Source organism: Leuresthes tenuis, unplaced genomic scaffold, assembly GCF_036924035.1.
Source record: "Leuresthes tenuis unplaced genomic scaffold, fLeuTen1.0.hap1 SCAF_11, whole genome shotgun sequence".
Taxonomy (NCBI): domain Eukaryota; kingdom Metazoa; phylum Chordata; class Actinopteri; order Atheriniformes; family Atherinopsidae; genus Leuresthes; species Leuresthes tenuis.
The window spans coordinates 263,285-284,473 of record NW_027325365.1 but is presented as its reverse complement, the minus strand read 5'-3'; the positions used below and the strand labels follow the sequence as shown (position 1 = coordinate 284,473).

Here is a 21,189-nt window from a genome sequence, read left to right as displayed (position 1 = left end):
TTACTGATTTATTTCCTCCTTTAGCAGCAGCTAACGCTAACAGCTTAGCTAATGAAATAACTCCTCATGGTTTATTTACTGATTTATTTCCTCCTTTAGCAGCAGCTAACGCTAACAGCTTAGCTAATGAAATAACTCCTCATGGTTTATTTACTGATTTAATTCTTCCTTTAACAGCTTAGCTAATGAAGTAACTCATGGTTTATTTCCAGATTTATTTCTTCCTTTAGCAGCAGCTAACGCTAACAGCTTAGCTAATGAAATAACTCCTCATGGTTTATTTCCTGATTTATTTCTTCCTGTAGCAGCTGCTAACGAAATAACTCATGGTTTATTTATTGATTTATTTCCTCCTTTAGCTGAAGCTAATGCTAACAGCTTAGCTAATGAAGATGACGTACACCAACTTCTAAGGAGTTACTGCTGCTCCTTTCTGAAAGATGAACATTGTTGTTCCCACATTACTTTGTTAGCTAACGCTAACAGCTTAGCTAACGGTTCCGTTCTGTAACTCAGACAAACTGCAGCTGAGGAAGACCTCAGAAACTTGAAAAATGTCACCTTGGAGGTCACCTGATTGATCGCTTATTGGATCAGTCGGACTGTGGTTCTGACCACATTTAAATGTTTTTATTTTGTTTGAACTGAAACTTTAAATGGCTCTGCCCTCAGGTGGGATGTGTTACTGCCTCAGGGTTCTGGTTCTGGTTCTGTGAATATGTTCAAACCTGAGCTAAATGAATCAGATGATCAATAAACTCAATCATCATCAGTTTGAGTCTGAATCTTTATTGAAAAAGAATAAGAAGACAGAGCTGTTAGTTTCTAACTGATGAGGGTAAAAGTTCTGGTTCTGATGGTGAGGAAGAAAACGGGTCGGAGGTCGCAGCCTTGGAACCGGCGGCTGACCCATAACGGGCCTCTGCTTTGGTGTCTGAACATTGCACTGAAATATTTACAGTCTGAGGCTTTAAGGCAGCGTCTCCCCCGTCATCAGAACCGGGTCGAACCGGGCCGGCCCGACTAAACAGTCCATACATGCACTTTAAAAATAGGAAGCAGCTGATTGTCAGAGGCACTGAAGCTCACAGTTCTGACCCAAATGGAGCGGACTCAACACCTGATCTCCGGAACCAAGGCCCAGTTACACAGAACCTTCAAAGATTATTTCATGAAAAAGGTGTTCTGAGAGCCTTTTGACCACATGTTTCAGGAGCTCCGCCTCCACCGAAGCAGAACCGGAGGAACACAGAACCAGTGTGACAGCTCATCAGGACGATCAGAACCGACGTTTAACTTGAATTAATGAACAGGAATTGGACTGTCGCCATGGAAACTTGGTTTTTACAGATTCTGTGTGAGTTTGTCAGCTGACCCGAAGGTACCGAGTGAAACTGGACCCTGATGGTGCTGAAACACATCTGCGTCCTGGGTTCAGAGCCGACCCGGTGAGCCCTGGGTTCAGAGCCGGTGAGTCCTGGGTTCCGACCCGGTGAGCCCTGGGTTCAGAGCCGACCCGGTGAGTTCTGGGTTCCGACCCGGTGAGTTCTGGGTTCAGAGCCGGTGAGTCCTGGGTTCAGAGCCGACCCGGTGAGTTCTGGGTTCCGACCCGGTGAGTTCTGGGTTCCGACCCGGTGAGTTCTGGGTTCCGACCCGGTGAGTCCTGGGTTCCGACCCGACCCGCTGAGCTGGACCCATGAAAGTTTCCCAAAGTCACCGAATCATCAGCTGAAAACCAAATAAAAACGTTTTTAACACCAGATCCAGATGGAGTCGGGCCGCTCGGTTCTGGTTCTTCCCGTCTCTAAAGCAGCGGCATCATTTCTGGGCCTTGCCAGCGCCGTCCAGGTAGTAGACGTTGACCAGGTGGCGGTTGAGGTGGCGCCGGTACTCGGCCTCCAGCGGGAAGGTGCGGTCGCAGAAGATGCACAGGTGGCTCTTCAGCTCCGTGGGCGTCGGCATCTCATCGGTCGGCGTTTCCGGGTCGTTGGCCATCTTGGCCGACCCGGCGGCGTTCCCGTTCAGGCCCGAGTCGTCGCTGCCCTCGGAGGCGCTGTCGCTGATGTCACTTCCTCCTTCGTGGCTGCTGTGGATGCCCTCGTCGTCCTCGGGGTCGGCGGGTTTGCTGCGCTGGCTCGGCAGAACCAGAGGAGGCGGCATGGGTTTGATGAAGGTCGGTGCGGCCCGGCTCCGGGGGGGTGGCGTGCTCTCAGGTTCTGCTGGAGGCGGAGCCTCTGTGGAGGAGCTCATTTGGACAGGACCACCACTTGTCGGTTCAGCGCCGGCCGTCGGGTTCTCTGGCTGAACAGAATCTGCCGGAGTTGGGCCGATAACAGAACCGGCCTCGCCTTCCTTTGGACCCACCGCCTGCTGAGGTGCTGAGACTTTCTTGCTGGAGGTTCTGGTCTTCTTCTGCTTCGCAGGCTTCACTTTGTTGGCCTGTGCGTTCGGCCCAGACTTGTTCATCCCGTCGGTACCGTCTGGTTTGGACCTCCCTGCAGGTGAAGCTTTCATACGTCGGGTCTTGGACTTTTGGGACAGGTCCAAAGCCTCGCTTGCTTTCCTCTTTGCGGGCTTTTCTTTGACCAGCTTTTCTTTTGGACCCTTGGGAGGAGATTCTGGGTTCTGTGAGGGTTCCTGCACTGGTTCTGGTGGCTTCTTTGGTCCGGACCTCCTGCTCTTACTCAGGCTTTTGTTCTCCTTCTCGGGCGGCGGCTTCGGTTCCTCCTCTGGAGCTTGCCGGTCTGAACTGTCCACCTCGGCTCTGTGCTTTTGGGTTTTGGGCGGTTCTGCTTGGTTCTGGACCCCCATTCTCTCTGCCGGGGGCCTCTTGACCCTCTTCTTGAGCCTGCTGTCTGCGGCGGCTTCGGTTCGGACCTCTTTGGCGGTGCTCGGACTCTCGCCGGCCTTCCTCTGCCTGGTGGTGACTTTCTTCTCCGCCTCCCTCGCCTTCGCCGGCCGCTCTTTCTCAGACGTGGCGTTCGGCTTCTTCGCCAACTTGTCGGGAGTTTCGCTCGGAACCGGCTGGTCAGCAGTGGACCTGCCGCTGCCCTTGGTGGACAGGTTGATGGGGATCGAACCGTCGTCGCCGTCGTCCTCGAAGCTGGAGCACGTGTCGGTCCTCTTGGCGCTCTCCTCTGGGCCCTCTGGACCGGGCCTCTTCACACGCAGCTTGACCTTGGACACGTCCAGCGCCACGTCGCAGCCGGAGTGCCGGGACTTGATGTGGTACTGCAGGTTGCACTTCTTGGAGGCGGCGTACTTGCAGAGCGGGCAGAGGAACTGCCGGGGGTTGAGGTGAAGCTCCACGTGCTTCTTGAAGTTGCTGCGGTCGGCGGTCTTGTACTCGCAGTACGGGCAGGACAGCGGCTTGGGACCGTTGTGCACCTGGCGAGCGTGGCGGGTCACCTCGTGCTGGTTGGCCGCCAGGTAGGAGCAGCTCTCACATTTGAAAGGACGCTCACCTGCAGAGGAAGAGGAAAAGGTTTCAGAGCGTTGATCAGCAGCTGCTTCTGGCTCTGAAAGCTTTTATTCCTTTAAACTTTAAAAGAGTTTCAAATGTCATATTTCATTATTTGTGTTTTTAACATGAATTCAGAGTCTGGGTTTAACTGAGAGGAAATATGGCTTCACTAATCTAAACTTTAGTCTGGGAAACATTGAGATAATTATTGATCTGAGCTTTTATCTGAGGAGGCGCTGATCGTAACGTGTGGAAGCAGGTCTGTTCATGCAGGAGTTTGGGGTCAGGGGTCAGGGGTCAGGGGTCACAGCCTCACAGCAACAACAACAACAACAACAACAACAGCAACAACAACAACAGCAGCAGGACACACAGGAAGTTGGGCTCTTTACCGTGAAAGTCCACCTGGCGGCATGAGTGAGCAACAGAAACAGAATCAGGACAGCGTCACACAGCTGCTTCACAGCTGGCAAAACAGTCACATGACCTGGAGTCTGTGTTTGGGTCACAAAGGGAAACCGGCTGCAGAGCAAAACTAAGTGACCCACAGATAAAATAAAGAGTCATTTACACAGAGAGGCGTTTCAGGCCTCTTCGGACACGCTTCATTTTACACGAGGTGAAGCCTTCAGAGGAAGGTTTAACATCTGCAGCAGCAGCCAATCAAACAGATGAAAGCAGGAGAGCGGCTGCGAGTCCTCGGCTGAAACGGGGCGAATCACCGGTTCTTTACCATCACTTTATTCTCTCATCGGGACGTTTCACTCAGGCAGGAAGCAGATGGGATTCCCCCGTTACCTGCCGGTTTCCTGAATGCACCACGTCATAAAGCCAGATGTTAGCAACTCTGGCTAACAGATTAGCATCTGTAGCTCAATACGCTGTGATTGGTCTGTATCACTGATGACCCGCACTCTGCTCCAGGTCATGTGACTCCAGGTCATGTGACTCCAGGTCATGTGACTCCAGGCTACACCTGAAACTACAGAGGAAGCCAGGATCTCACCTGAGTGGGTCCTCATGTGTCGGGTCAGGTGTGTCTTCTGGGAGCTGGAGTAGTCGCAGTACAGACACTGGAAAGGACGGACACCTGTGTGACGAGCAGACGTCACATGATCAGACAGCATGGAAACAGACAGAGGACAGAGACTGACAGACAGGACGGAAACAGACAGGCAGGACGGAAACAGACAGACAGCATGGAAACAGACCAACAAGACAGAGACTGACAGACAGGACGGAAACAGACAGACAGGACGGAAACAGACAGACAGGACGGAAACAGACAGACAGCATGGAAACAGACAGAGGACAGAGACTGACAGACAGGACGGAAACAGACAGAGGACAGAGACTGACAGACAACATGGAAACAGACTGAGAGGACAGAGACTGACAGACAGGACGGAAACAGACAGACAGGACGTAAACAGACCAACAAGACAGAGACAGACAGACAGGACGGAAACAAAGAGGCAGGACGGAAACAGACAGACAGGACGGAAACAGACAGACAGGACAGAGACTGACTGAAAGGATGGAAACAGACCAACAAGACAGAGACTGACAGACAGGACGGAAACAGACAGACAGGACAGAGACTGACAGACAGCATGGAAACAGACAGAGGACAGAGACTGACAGACAGGACGGAAACAGACAGACAGGACGTAAACAGACCAACAAGACAGAGACAGACAGACAGGACGGAAACAAACAGGCAGGACGGAAACAGACAGACAGGACAGAGACTGACAGACAGGACGGAAACAGACAGACAGGACGGAAACAGACAGAGGACAGAGACTGACAGACAACATGGAAACAGACTGAGAGGACAGAGACTGACAGACAGCATGGAAACAGACTGAGAGGACAGAGACTGACAGACAGGGCGGAAACAGACAGGCAGGACAGAGACTGACAGGCAGGACGGAAACAGACAGGCAGGACAGAAACAGACAGACAGGACGGAAACAGACAGACAGCATGGAAACAGACTGAGAGTACAGAGACTGACAGACAGGGCGGAAACAGACAGGCAGGACGGAAACAGACAGACAGGACAGAGACTGACAGACAGGACGGAAACAGACAGACAGCATGGAAACAGACTGAGAGGACAGAGACTGACAGACAGGGCGGAAACAGACAGACAGGACAGAGACTGACAGACAGGGCGGAAACAGACTGAGAGGACAGAGACTGACAGACAGGACGGAAACAGACAGACAGGACAGAGACTGACAGACAGGACGGAAACAGACAGAGGACAGAGACTGACAGACAACATGGAAACAGACTGAGAGGACAGAGACTGACAGACAGGACGGAAACAGACAGGCAGGACGGAAACAGACAGACAGGACGGAAACAGACAGAGGACAGAGACTGACAGACAACATGGAAACAGACAGAGGACAGAGACTGACAGACAGGACGGAAACAGACAGACAGGACGGAAACAGACAGACAGGACGGAAACAGACAGACAGGACGGAAACAGACAGAGGACAGAGACTGACAGACAACATGGAAACAGACTGAGAGGACAGAGACTGACAGACAGGACGTAAACAGACCAACAAGACAGAGACAGACAGACAGGACGGAAACAAACAGGCAGGACGGAAACAGACAGACAGGACAGAGACTGACAGACAGGACGGAAACAGACTGAAAGGATGGAAACAGACCAACAAGACAGAGACTGACAGACAGGACGGAAACAGACAGACAGGACAGAGACTGACAGACAGCATGAAAACAGACAGAGGACAGAGACTGACAGACAGGACGGAAACAGACAGACAGGACGTAAACAGACCAACAAGACAGAGACAGACAGACAGGACGGAAACAAACAGGCAGGACGGAAACAGACAGACAGGACAGAGACTGACAGACAGGACGGAAACAGACCAACAAGACAGAGACAGACAGACAGGACGGAAACAGACTGAAAGGATGGAAACAGACCAACAAGACAGAGACTGACAGACAGGACGGAAACAGACAGACAGGACGGAAACAGACAGGCAGGACGGAAACAGACAGGCAGGACGGAAACAGACAGGCAGGACGGAAACAGACCAACAAGACAGAGACTGACAGACAGGACGGAAACAGACAGACAGGACGGAAACAGACGGACAGGACGGAAACAGACAGGCAGGACGGAAACAGACAGACAGCATGGAAACAGACCAACAAGACAGAGACTGACAGACAGGACGGAAACAGACGGACAGGACGGAAACAGACAGACAGGACGGAAACAGACTGAGAGGACAGAGACTGACAGACAAGACGGAAACAGACAGACAGGACGGAAACAGACTGAGAGGACAGAGACTGACAGACAAGACGGAAACAGACAGACAGGACGGAAACAGACGGACAGGACGGAAACAGACAGACAGGACGGAAACAGACGGACAGGACGGAAACAGACAGACAGGACGGAAACAGACCAACAAGACAGAGATAGACAGACAGGACTGAAACAGACAGGCAGGACGGAAACAGACAGGCAGGACGGAAACAGACAGACAGGACAGAGACTGAAAGACAGGACGGAAACAGACCGACAGGACGGAAACAGACAGACAGGACGGAAACAGACAGACAGGACGGAAACAGACTGAGAGGACGGAGACAGACAGACAGGACGGAAACAGACAGGCAGGACGGAAACAGACAGACAGGACAGAGACAGACAGACAGGACAGAGACAGACAGACAGGACGGAAACAGACAGACAGGACGGAAACAGACTGAGAGGACAGAGACTGACAGACAAGACGGAAACAGACAGACAGGACGGAAACAGACTGAGAGGACAGAGACTGACAGACAAGACGGAAACAGACAGACAGGACGGAAACAGACGGACAGGACGGAAACAGACAGACAGGACGGAAACAGACGGACAGGACGGAAACAGACAGACAGGACGGAAACAGACAGACAGGACGGAAACAGACCAACAAGACAGAGATAGACAGACAGGACTGAAACAGACAGGCAGGACGGAAACAGACAGGCAGGACGGAAACAGACAGACAGGACAGAGACTGAAAGACAGGACGGAAACAGACCGACAGGACGGAAACAGACAGACAGGACGGAAACAGACAGACAGGACGGAAACAGACTGAGAGGACGGAGACAGACAGACAGGACGGAAACAGACAGGCAGGACGGAAACAGACAGACAGGACAGAGACAGACAGACAGGACAGAGACAGACAGACAGGACGGAAACAGACAGACAAGACAGAGACTGACAGACAAGACAGAGACTGACAGACAAGACAGAGACTGACAGACAGGACGGAAACTGACAGACAGGACGGAAACAGACAGACAGGACAGAGACTGACAGACAGGACGGAAACAGACTGAAAGGACAGAGACTGACAGACAGCATGGAAACAGACAGAGGACAGAGACTGACAGACAGGACGGAAACAGACAGACAGGACGTAAACAGACCAACAAGACAGAGACAGACAGACAGGACGGAAACAAACAGGCAGGACGGAAACAGACAGACAGGACAGAGACTGACAGACAGGACGGAAACAGACTGAAAGGATGGAAACAGACCAACAAGACAGAGACTGACAGACAGGACGGAAACAGACAGACAGGACAGAGACTGACAGACAGCATGAAAACAGACAGAGGACAGAGACTGACAGACAGGACGGAAACAGACAGACAGGACGTAAACAGACCAACAAGACAGAGACAGACAGACAGGACGGAAACAGACTGAAAGGATGGAAACAGACCAACAAGACAGAGACTGACAGACAGGACGGAAACAGACAGACAGGACGGAAACAGACAGGCAGGACGGAAACAGACAGGCAGGACGGAAACAGACAGACAGCATGGAAACAGACCAACAAGACAGAGACTGACAGACAGGACGGAAACAGACAGACAGGACGGAAACAGACGGACAGGACGGAAACAGACAGGCAGGACGGAAACAGACAGACAGCATGGAAACAGACCAACAAGACAGAGACTGACAGACAGGACGGAAACAGACGGACAGGACGGAAACAGACAGACAGGACGGAAACAGACTGAGAGGACAGAGACTGACAGACAAGACGGAAACAGACAGACAGGACGGAAACAGACTGAGAGGACAGAGACTGACAGACAAGACGGAAACAGACAGACAGGACGGAAACAGACGGACAGGACGGAAACAGACAGACAGGACGGAAACAGACGGACAGGACGGAAACAGACGGACAGGACGGAAACAGACGGACAGGACGGAAACAGACAGACAGGACGGAAACAGACCAACAAGACAGAGATAGACAGACAGGACTGAAACAGACAGGCAGGACGGAAACAGACAGGCAGGACGGAAACAGACAGACAGGACAGAGACTGAAAGACAGGACGGAAACAGACCGACAGGACGGAAACAGACAGACAGGACGGAAACAGACAGACAGGACGGAAACAGACTGAGAGGACGGAGACAGACAGACAGGACGGAAACAGACAGGCAGGACGGAAACAGACAGACAGGACAGAGACAGACAGACAGGACAGAGACAGACAGACAGGACAGAGACAGACAGACAGGACGGAAACAGACAGACAAGACGGAAACAGACAGACAAGACAGAGACTGACAGACAAGACAGAGACTGACAGACAGGACGGAAACTGACAGACAGGACGGAAACTGACTGAGAGGACAGAGACTGACAGACAGGACAGAAACAGACAGACAGGACAGAAACAGACAGACAGGACGGAAACAGACAGACAGGACAGAAACAGACAGACAGGACGGAAACAGACAGACAGGACGGAAACAGACAGACAGGACAGAAACAGACAGACAGGACGGAAACAGACTGAGAGGACAGAGACTGACAGACAGGACGGAAACAGACAGACAGGACGGAAACAGACAGACAGGACGGAAACAGACAGGCAGGACGGAAACAGACAGACAGGACAGAAACAGACAGACAGGACAGAAACAGACAGACAGGACGGAAACAGACAGACAAGACAGAGACTGACAGACAGCATGGAAACAGACTGAGAGGACAGAGACTGACAGACAGGACGGAAACAGACAGACAGGACGGAAACAGACTGAGAGGACAGAGACAGACAGACAGGACGGAAACAGACAGGCAGGACGGAAACAGACAGACAGGACAGAGACAGACAGACAGGACGGAAACAGACAGACAAGACAGAGACTGACAGACAGCATGGAAACAGACTGAGAGGACAGAGACTGACAGACAGGACGGAAACAGACAGACAGGACGGAAACAGACTGAGAGGACAGAGACTGACAGACAGGACGGAAACAGACAGACAGGACGGAAACAGACCAACAAGACAGAGACTGACAGACAGGACGGAAACAGACCAACAAGGCAGAGACTGACACAGACTGAAAGGATGGAAACAGATCGACAAGACAGAGACAGACAGACAGGACGGAAACAGACTGAAAGGATGGAAACAGACCAACAAGACAGAGACTGAAAGACAGGACGGAAACAGACTGACAAGACAGAGACTGACAGACAGGACGGAAACAGACCAACAAGACAGAGACTGACAGAGAGGACGGAAACAGACCAACAAGACAGAGACTGAAAGACAGGACGGAAACAGACTGACAAGACAGAGACTGACAGACAGGACGGAAACAGACCAACAAGACAGAGACTGACAGACAGGACGGAAACAGACCAACAAGACAGAGACTGACAGACAGGACGGAAACAGACCAACAAGACAGAGACTGAAAGACAGGACGGAAACAGACCAACAAGACAGAGACTGAAAGACAGGACGGAAACAAACAGACAGGACTGAAACAGACCAACAAGACAGAGACTGACAGACAGGACGGAGGTAGGTGTCTGTACCTGTGTGTGTCCGGATGTGTTGGATGTAGTTGCTCTTGCGGTCAGAGAAGTAGGAACACTGGCTGCAGGTGTGCAGTTTGCTGGGGAAGTGGTTCCTCAGGTGTTTCCTCCAGTGGTACTGACTGACAGTGGTGTACGGACACAGTGTGCACTTGAATACCCTGCAGACACACATGGAGCTCAGACTCAGAGCATGAACAGCCTCACATCTTTGGGAGCCTGCGCTCGCCCTTTAATCTGCTTCACCTGTGTGATGTCAGACATTACCTGTGGTCCTCGCCTTCCTTGCTGTGGTGTTTCAAGTGGGCGATGTAGTGGTCGTATCGGTTGGTGTTGTAACCGCACCGCTCACACCTGATCAGCCCTTTGACGTCACCTGATGTCGCCGCCGCCGCCTCGCTGCTGCTGTCTGCCTCACCCTCTGGCGGGCTCTCAGGTGTCTCCACCTCCTTGGCCTTGGCCTTGCTTCGCCCCTCCACCTGGTTCACCACCAACATCTTGCTGATGCTATGCGTGCTCAGGTGCTCCACGAACTCCTGCTCGCTCTGCGCCTGAAAGTGACACGGCTTGCAGCGAAAGGGCTTCTTCTTTTTCACACTCTCTACGGAGGCAGGGGGCCCTTCTTTGCGTTTGCCGCCCTGCTGGGATGTGTTGGTGTTGATGGAAGGGCGAGGCTGACTGGTGCGGGACCGGCGTTCACCTCCAACCTCTTCATCGTCCTCGTCCTCATCTCTGTTGTTCCCCACGACAACGGCCTCGATGCCGGGGCCCGGAGACTCCGGGTACTCGATGATGCACACCTCCCTGTGGTTCTGGTTGTCGTAGCGGTACCTGCTTGGACACACAGGCGAGTTAGTCACAGGCGAGTTTGTCACAGGCGAGTCGGTCACAGGCGAGTCGGTCACAGGCGAGTCGGTCACAGGCGAGTCGGTCACAGGCCAGTTGGTCACAGGCCAGTTGGTCACAGGCCAGTTGGTCACAGGCCAGTTGGTCACAGGCCAGTTGGTCACAAGTCAGTTAGTCACAGGCGAGTTAGTCACAGGCGAGTTAGTCACAGGCGAGTTAGTCACAGGCGAGTTAGTCACAGGCGAGTTAGTCACAGGTCAGTTAGTCACAGGTCAGTTAGTCACAGGCGAGTTAGTCACAGGCGAGTTAGTCACAGGCGAGTTAGTCACAGGTCAGTTAGTCACAGGTCAGTTAGTCACAGGTCAGTTAGTCACAGGTCAGTTAGTCACAGGCGAGTTAGTCACAGGCCAGTTAGTCACAGGTCAGTTAGTCACAGGTCAGTTAGTCACAGGCGAGTTAGTCACAGGCGAGTTGGTCACAGGCGAGTTAGTCACAGGTCAGTTAGTCACAGGTCAGTTAGTCACAGGTCAGTTAGTCACAGGTCAGTTAGTCACAGGTCAGTTAGTCACAGGCCAGTTAGTCACAGGTCAGTTAGTCACAGGTCAGTTAGTCACAGGTCAGTTAGTCACAAGTCAGTTAGTCACAGGTCAGTTAGTCACAGGTCAGTTAGTCACAGGTCAGTTAGTCACAGGCGAGTTTGTCACAGGCGAGTTTGTCACAGGCGAGTTTGTCACAGGCGAGTTTGTCACAGGCGAGTTAGTCACAGGCGAGTTAGTCACAGGCGAGTTAGTCACAGGTCAGTTAGTCACAGGTCAGTTAGTCACAGGTCAGTTAGTCACAGGTCAGTTAGTCACAGGTCAGTTAGTCACAGGTCAGTTAGTCACAGGTGACTCAGCTGCCAGAACAGGAGTAATTTATCAGACCTGATGATGCTTTCGTCCTCGCTGTCCGAGTAGCTGCAGCCCACGGTCTTCAGCTCCATCATCTCCTTCTCATCGGCTACGCTGCCGTCACCGCCGCCCTCCGCGGCCGTCACCGCCGCCACGTTGGCCAGCATCACCAGCTGAGGGGCGGGCAGTGTGTTCCTGGGCATTTCGCTGAGCCCCGGCCCGTCCTCCGTCAACGAAACACCGACAGGAAACATCCCCACTGAGAACACGGTCTGAGCCGCCATGTCCAGGTTAGCCGCTCACCTGCAGACACGACAGCATGGAGGCTGAGACGTGGAGGAAGAGGAGGACGAAGAAGAGGCAAATCTGCACCGTTACACCATGTTTATTCTGACAGGTGAGAAGGTAAAGAACCAGTCAGATACTGGATAGTTTAGAGGTAAGATTGCCAGGTTTGGTTCCTGTTAGAACTACTTCCTCTACTGAATTATAGCCACTAACATCGAAGCCTATAGCGCCCCCTCTGGTGAGTCTGATTTATGTTGGTCTCATTAAAGATCTATTATCTTAAGTAGGAGCTGTGCCACAGAACATCAGCTTCAGATCACGCAAAACAAATGTCCCTTTGGTGTCCAAACAGAAAAACGTTTGCATAAAGCATAGGGAGCTCAAACATCCAACCATCACCCTCAGAGGATGTTAAAGGAGTTATTTTATTTTCAGGTATAAAAAAACTGGAACTAAGATGTGAAGAGAGCTCATTTCAGACCAAGTAGACGAGAAAATGATGAACCAAACTCAGTGACTTGAATTCTTTGAGGACTTCACTGATAAAAACAACTTTCTGCATCAGGTTCCATCTTTCTTGTTCAGCAGCTGACAGATCAGCTCTGCAGGAGGGAGCCTTCAAACTGAGCCTTTTCTTCAGATTTCACCTTAAATCTGAACTCAGACTGAGATCCAGACATCAACCAAACCTCCGTCTGACTGATGGAAGGAGAACAGAGTCCTCCTGAACACCTCCTCTGGTCCTTTACATCAGCCCATATCCTCAGAGATGGAGGGAGAACAGAGTCCACCTGAACTCCTCCTCTGGTCCTTTACATCAGCCCATATCATCAGAGATGGAAGGAGAACAGAGTCCACCTGAACACCTCCTCTGGTCCTTTACATCAGCCCATATCATCAGAGATGGAAGGAGAACAGAGTCCTCCTGAACACCTCCTCTGGTCCTTTACATCAGCCCATATCATCAGAGATGGAAGGAGAACAGAGTCCACCTGAACACCTCCTCTGGTCCTTTACATCAGCCCATATCATCAGAGATGGAAGGAGAACAGAGTCCTCCTGAACACCTCCTCTGGTCCTTTACATCAGCCCATATCATCAGAGATGGAAGGAGAACAGAGTCCTCCTGAACACCTCCTCTGGTCCTTTACATCAGCCCATATCATCAGAGATGGAAGGAGAACAGAGTCCACCTGAACTCCTCCTCTGGTCCTTTCCATCAGCCCATATCATCAGAGATGGAAGGAGAACAGAGTCCACCTGAACACCTCCTCTGGTCCTTTACATCAGCCCATATCATCAGAGATGGAAGGAGAACAGAGTCCACCTGAACACCTCCTCTGGTCCTTTCCATCAGCCCATATCATCAGAGATGGAAGGAGAACAGAGTCCACCTGAACACCTCCTCTGGTCCTTTACATCAGCCCATATCATCAGAGATGGAAGGAGAACAGAGTCCACCTGAACACCTCCTCTGGTCCTTTACATCAGCCCATATCATCAGAGATGGAAGGAGAACAGAGTCCACCTGAACACCTCCTGCAGAGGTGATGCTGCCATCTCCTCTGGTCCTTTTATCATCAGAGATGGTGGAAACCTGCTGGTTTCATCTTTCTCTGTTTCATTGGACCAAACTAAAGCTGCAGCATCGTCTCCTTGGTGATTCTTCTCTGAGTCTCACTTCCATCCACAGTCTGGCTGCTTCTCTTCAGCCGCTCTGAGCTGCTTTTCTCCTCTTCAGGTGTTACTGATGCTTTACTTTGGCTTCTCTGGATGGAAATCACATTTCCTGCAGCTGGTTCCTTGCAGTTCGCTCACAAACATCGACTCCTGCTTCTTTAGTTGAACATTTTCTATTTTCAGACGTGTTGCTCTGAGTTTTCTGTCCTCGAACCTCGACTGGGAACAACCAACATCTTCCTCCACTCTGAGCTGAGTTACCTTGTTGGAGGAGTTTTAGAATCCTTTCCTCTGACAGCTCTCTGGTTCTTTAACTCTCTTTTAACTGCAGTCATTCACATATTTACACTTATTCATGTTTTTGTTACAAATGCAGATTACAAGATGATTTCATCATTTTTTCTTCTACTTTATCTGAAAAATACTAATAATAATTAGAATAATTTTTATTTTTTGGGTCTATTTTACAAAGTCAGAGCGTTCAGCTGTTTAATCAAATATTTTAGTGTCTGTGACTTGTTTTCTACACGATAAAACGGGTCGGATCAGAACACCGTGACTCCAGATGTTTGGATCGGCGGTAGGGTCTGTAGCCTATAGTCACCGACCGCGCGGCCGATGCGATCTACTGCGCGTCGGCCATTTTGAAACAGCACCACGGCTCTGTCGACAGCGACTCGCGGCCGGACAGAAAACTCCCTGAAACTCCGAGTTTCTCCGTTCATCCTGATGGTTTCCTCACAGGTTACACACCGGAGGAAAACTGGGGAAACCAGGGGTGACAAAGTCAAATCGGACACTTTTAACACGGTTTAACTTTTAACTCGGACACGGTTTAACTCTTAAAATCATTTAAATTAAAGTGTGGCACAAAGAAGCTCAAAGTCGGGCAGTTTTGGGCCATAAGGAGCAGTTTTGGGCCATAAGGAGCAGTTTTGGGCCGTAAGGAGCAGTTTTGAGCCGTAAGGAGCAGTTTTGGGCCGTAAGGAGCAGGATAAACGGACTGAACGTCGAAAGGCTGATTAAAAAGTGATGTGAGAGTTAAAAAGTGAAGGTGGAGAAGATGAGCTCAGAGTTTCAGGCGGAATAAAACAGGAACTACTTTCTACCTGTGTGCGGTTCAGGTGAGACTGCTGGGACACGGTTAAACCGCTCCAGATGTTCGGGTTTTACCGATAAATGACGCTGATGTGCAGCCGTGATTTCAGCGACCATTTCACTCTCTGCGGACTTTCTGAAAAGTTTGCGGAAGCGCATTTTGGCGTGAAGCCGCTGCTGTGCGGGTCTGAAGTCGTTGGGGTCCAGGTGTGAGTCGGCGGTGAGGTGGGCCCGCGGCGGGTTCGGGTGTCGGAGTGTTAGCCATGGTCCTGATCAGCCCCGGACAGCGCCTTCTTCTCCACCTCACCGCCTCCATTTTACTCAAATTGCTGCAACTTTCCAGCCGCTGCCCCTCGACAAAAAGCCCGCACAGCCCCGCCAGGAGCCCCGCAAACCTTCCCCGGCACCACGCACACTCACCAGCTCCTCACCTCCGAACTTTCCGCCACTTTCCCGAAGTTTTTTCCACCTCTGGAGCTTTTTTTCTTCGACGAACAGCGCAGGGGGATAAAAGTGGACAGAAGTTTCCGCACATTCCTCCACAGTGACGTTCGACCGTGACGTCAGCACGTCACCCCATTGAGCTGGAGATCCGCGTGTTTGTAGTTTTTATTAAAACTACAAGTATCGTGTTCGTGTTTGAAGCTCAGTGTTTGTCCCAGAATCAGCACCAGAAACACAAAATCTGCTCCAATAAATATCAGATCTGATCAATACAATTTTATCAATAATGGATCATTGTTGTTCTGTTCTACTGAGTGTGGACCAGACGGTCTGAGGGTCTCTGAGAGGACTCTGAGGGTCTGTGAGGGACATAAAAAGCTGAAGCTTCTCTGTCTGAACTCCAGTTTCTGTTTCTGTATTTATCAGACGCTTTTATCCAAAGCGACTTACAGATGAAGATATAACAGCTTTATAAAAAGCTAACAATAAGCTCCATAGAAGGAACCCAGGAGTCCGACTCTGTCAGAGGGGACAGAGCAGAGATAGGGTGCAGGCATAGAAGGAAGAGCAGAAAGATAAAGAGCAGAGATAGAGGGGGGAGGGAAGTACAAGGTAAGTGCTGGGATAGGAGATGCTCTCTGAAGAGCTGGGTTTTCAGGAGCTTCTTGAAGATAGACAGGGACGCCCCTGTTCTGGTAGCGCTCGGTAGGTCATTCCACCATCGTGGGACGACACATGAACAGAGTTTGGATTGTCTTAGGCGTGGTGTAGGAGCTGCTAGACGACAATCCTGGGACCAACGGAGGGACCCAGTTGGGACAGAAGCCTTTGCAAGAGCATTCAAGTAGATGGAGCCGTTCCATTAAGCTCTTTGTAGCTAACATCAGGGACTTGAGTTTAGACAAAAGGTTTCAGGCTGATTCAGACCTGAAACTGCTGCTGTGATATGATTAAAAACTGCTCAGCCATGAGTTCCTGTTGAACGAACTGATGCTGCTTTCAATCCTGAGGCTGTTAAAGGGTCTATAAATGAGTGTGTAAAAGGTGTTCCTCAGGGTTCCATCATGGGACCATTCTACTGTCATAAATGACTTCTGTAAGGAAACTCAGATTAATGCAGCTTTATCAGTGTCAGCCTGACAGCTGCTCTACAGAGTTAGTTTTCAAATGTTCAGAAAACATTTCTCTGAATGCAGAGTTTAACATCACATGATGCCACATGATGGATTTGGCAGTGGTTCGGGTTCTGTGGGTTCCTCCAAACATAAATTCCTCCTAAACAGACACATGCAGGATGATCAGGGCAGAAGACGTTCTTCCTCTTCCACTTCCTGTGCTTCAGCACTGATGGAGACAGAGAGTTTGACAGTGGCAGCTCTGCCGGGGTATCCAGCTACTCTGGATCAGCGGTTCTGGTTCTGTCTCTGAGGTTCACCTCCTGAACTGAGTCACTTCTCTCTTGGATCCGGTTTGCCTGCTGGAGCTCAGACAGAATTAGATCAGATTAGATTAAACTTTACTGTCACTGCAAAAGTGTGACTTTAAAGTGCACATGTAACGGGTAACTAACTAACAGGTAACTAACTGACGGGTAACTAACTAACTAACGGGTAACTAACTAACAGGTAACTAACTAACAGGTCACTAACTAACGGGTAACTAACTAACTATCTAACAAGTCATTAACTAACTAACGGGTAACTAACTAACTAACTATCTAACAGGTAACTAACTAACAGGTCACTAACTAACAGGTAACGAACTAACTAACTATCTAACAGGTAACTAACTAACGGGTAACTAACTAACAGGTAACTAACTAACAGGTCATTAACTAACTATCTAACAGGTAACTAACTAACTAACGGCTAACTAACTAACTAACTAACTATCTAACAGGTAACTAACTAACAGGTAACGAACTAACTAACTATCTAACAGGTAACTAACTAACTATCTAACAGGTAACTAACTAACTAACTAACAGGTAACTAACTAACTAACTAACTAACATGTAACTAACTAACGAGTAACTAACTATATAACGGGTAACTAACTAACTATCTAACAGGTAACTAACTAACTATCTAACACGTAACTAACTAACGAGTAACTAACTATCTAACGGGTAACTAACTAACTAACAGGTAACTAACTAACAGGTCACTAACGAACAGGTAACGAACTAACTAACTATCTAACAGGTAACTAACTAACTAACTAACTAACAGGTAACTAACTAACGAGTAACTAACTATATAACGGGTAACTAACTAACTATCTAACAGGTAACTAACTAACTAACTAACATGTAACTAACTAACAGGTAACTAACTAACAGGTCACTAACGAACAGGTAACGAACTAACTAACTATCTAACAGGTAACTAACTAACTAACTATCTAACAGGTAACTAACTAACTAACTAACATGTAACTAACTAACAGGTAACTAAATGCAGATGTAGTGTAACAGAAGAGCAGGTATGTGATATAAAGTTATGAGTGGGCGTGGTCTCAGTCTGGAGCGCCTCCCAGAGGGCAGAGGGGCAAACAGTGTGCTGGGTGAGTCTTTCCTGATGCTGGGGGCTCTCCTGAGACAGCGCCTCTTACACTCAGATACAGGAAGTGAGGCACCGAGGTCTGAGACAGTAATGAGTTCAAATGCTCACAGTGTTGGTTGTCAAGGCCTCAGATATTCCCGCTCCTACAGTTTATCAGCCTGGTTGGGAGACAGAAAGATGTCAGAGTTAGAGATCAGCAGAGGAAGAAGGTTCATGTTTTTACACCAGATTTATGTCCTGTTGGGAATCTTAGTTATGAACCAACATCAGAGGGTTTCCTCCTGTCTGTCTACAGCAGCTTCACAGGCTGTTATTGTTGTCATTAAATCCATGTTTCAGGTGTTTTTGTTGGGTTTGTGTTGTTTAAAAGGACTTCAACCTTTATTTTGAAATGAGAGTGAGAAAGAAAAACCAATTCAAACTGTTTAAGTGTTCAAGAAACATCTGAAGACCAGAAATAAATTAAATGAGTCGCAGCCAACAAGGTAATTCATGTGTTTTGTCTGTATTTTACTTTGATGATTGCTTTTCATGCTTTTGTTAGTTGTGGTGATGCTATCCTTAATTTTGTGTGTGTCATAGTTTTCACTGTGGATGTGGGAGGAGCTTCAAATGAACCAGGACCAAGAAAGCCACAGCAGGGAATTACTGAGGGGTTCTGTGTTTGATGAAGGACCGGTGCTGAAACTAACTGGGCCCGGGCTTCTGCTCCAGGTTTGGTGCCATTAAAAGCTCGCCATCATTATCATGTGAGCTGCGATCTGTGAGACAGCAGAACGATCCTCACCTGAGGATGAAGTATCGATCTGGTTTTAGGAGGATCCACAGTACTGAGACAACCCTTCTAAAGCTTTTCAGTGATACCAGGTGCAACTTAGATAACCACAAACTCACAGTCCTGGAACTACTGGATCTTACCGCCGCCTTCGATACAGAAGACCATCGCATTTTGTTTACCAGACTGAGGAACCTTTCTACTGTTTTTAACTGGTTTGCTTCCTGCCTCACAGATCTTTACAAGTATAGATACATGTTCAGGAACCCATTCCCCAGGGGTCAGTCTTAGGTCCAATTCTTTTTAATCTGTACATGCTTCAGGAGGCTCGGCATCAGCTTTCATACTTATGCTGATGACACACAGCTGTTCATTGCCGTGTCTCCTGGGCCACTTGAGGCCCTTTTTAACTGCATTCAAGTCATGGGTGGCAGCGAACTTCCTGCAGCTCAACCAGGACAAAACTGAGGTTTTAGTCATTGGTTCTGAAGGTCAGAAAGAGAAACTTTAAACAAAATTACACGATTTTAAACCATCTAAAACTGTAAAAAATCTGGGCGTGCTTTTTGACTCTGAGCTTAGTTTTATTCCACTTATCAAAAACATAACAAAGACAGTTTTTACCATCTTAAGAATACATCCAGAGTTTCTCTCTCAGAGCGGCAGCTTTCATCTCTTTTAGATTACTGAACTGCCTGCTCTCTGGTCTTCCAAAAAAGAGTATTTTTAATCTTCAGCTGCTCCAGAATTCAGGAGTGCTGCTGAGGACCAGAGGAGCACCTTACACCGGTTTTAAAGTCGCTCCATTGGCTCCCCGTGTGCTTCGGGATCAACTTTAGGTTGTTTTTTAGATGTTTTAACGGTCCTGGACCTTCTTATCTATCGGACTTACTTTTATCAGCCCTCACGGACCCTGAGGTCTTCCGGCACCGGCTGTTCTGTGGACTGCTCTGGCCCGGGTGGCTGCAGGACTCTGCACCTTGGTGTGGGGCCTCTTGTTTGCCCGGGTCGGGACCGTCTCTGTGTGGTCGGCCCCCCAAGGGTGGGACAACCCTTTCCTTGCCTGAGGTCTTGGTGCCGCCATGTCTCGGTCTGAGCTTGTGTCTGTATGTCAGTCAGTGGGTCCACATGATGAGATTAACTGAAGCTACAGTTGGGTTCTGCTCCTTATCTGAGGGTAATTATCCTTGGATATATGGCGGTGAATGAATCCGACCTAATGGCGCTCATTAAACAGCTCTGAGTGTCTCTCTGGGTATTTATGGGGGTGGCAGGGTTGGTATGTTTTATCAATGTTGTTCTTAGCCTCTGTGAGGCACTTTTTGTTGCTTTTAAATAAAGTTTGATTTGATTTGATGAGGAGGAACACAACAATGGGCTGAAAGCTCCGGGATGCTGCAGAATCCACTTTAAGGAGCTCAGACAGATGACGCATCCAGCTGAGTCCTACGAATGAGAAGAAGCCAGAAGACGTCAGATCATAAACAGACAATAAAAACATAAAATAATGACTCAGAGAGCAAAGCTCAAACTAAAAAAGGGATATTTCATAAAATACACAAACATCAGAGAAAACTAATGAGCAAACATTTCGATAAATGAATTCAGAATTATTAAAGGAATAATTAGATAACAAACCAGATTAAAGAATAATGAAGTTAAATAATCCTGGAGACGTGTGTCCACCAGAGGGATCCCACGCGCCACCGTCTCCTGCCCTCTGGCAGCAGGTGATGATGTCAGAGCTGCCTTCGCATGTGAATACTTCCTGCCAGGAAACGCTGTTCTCACCTGAGACCCTTAAACCGAAGCAGGATGAAGTGATGCAGGCTGTGATAAACATCGCTCTTTATTCAGACATTTAACCCCCAGGATGTCTGTCACGTGCACACTCTGTCACGTGCACACTCCTACCGTCAGTTTTGCCTGTTTAAGTCCAAAGTTCAGAGATGTGCATTTCTGGTTCTGAACAAACTGTTCAGTGTTTTTTAGGCTTCTTTAAATGAAGCTTAAACATCTGAGTTTGTTGATCACGTCTCATGAATATTGTTCAGGCTCTGAAGATGTTTCTGACAGGAAGTTTGTTTTTCCAGTGAAAACCTTTAAAACTCCAAACAGGAACAGCTCCATCGGAACCGAGCCACAGAGGTTCTGTTGGACCGAAGAAGCCAACACAAGCAGAAATTCTGCTTCTAAATTC

At 49.3% G+C, this 21,189-nt stretch overlaps 1 protein-coding gene across 2 annotated transcripts; it reads right to left on the bottom strand.

Moving 5' to 3' along the window:
• Positions 1 to 803: 803 nt before the first annotated feature.
• On the bottom strand, positions 804 to 15,779 carry rest (RE1-silencing transcription factor). 2 transcript variants are annotated; one of them, XM_072395101.1, is made up of 6 exons: positions 15,627 to 15,779; positions 12,174 to 12,443; positions 10,672 to 11,235; positions 10,405 to 10,565; positions 4,470 to 4,553; positions 804 to 3,464 (listed from the first exon to the last, which is right to left on the bottom strand). In XM_072395101.1, exons 2-6 carry the CDS (start codon positions 12,422 to 12,424, stop codon positions 1,819 to 1,821), a joined length of 2,706 nt encoding a protein of 901 aa, XP_072251202.1. In that variant the 5' UTR covers positions 12,425 to 12,443; positions 15,627 to 15,779; the 3' UTR covers positions 804 to 1,818. The 2 variants fall into 2 exon arrangements, with proteins under 2 accessions (XP_072251202.1, XP_072251203.1); XM_072395102.1 differs by having other exon boundaries at positions 15,638 to 15,779.
• Positions 15,780 to 21,189: the final 5,410 nt, after the last annotated feature.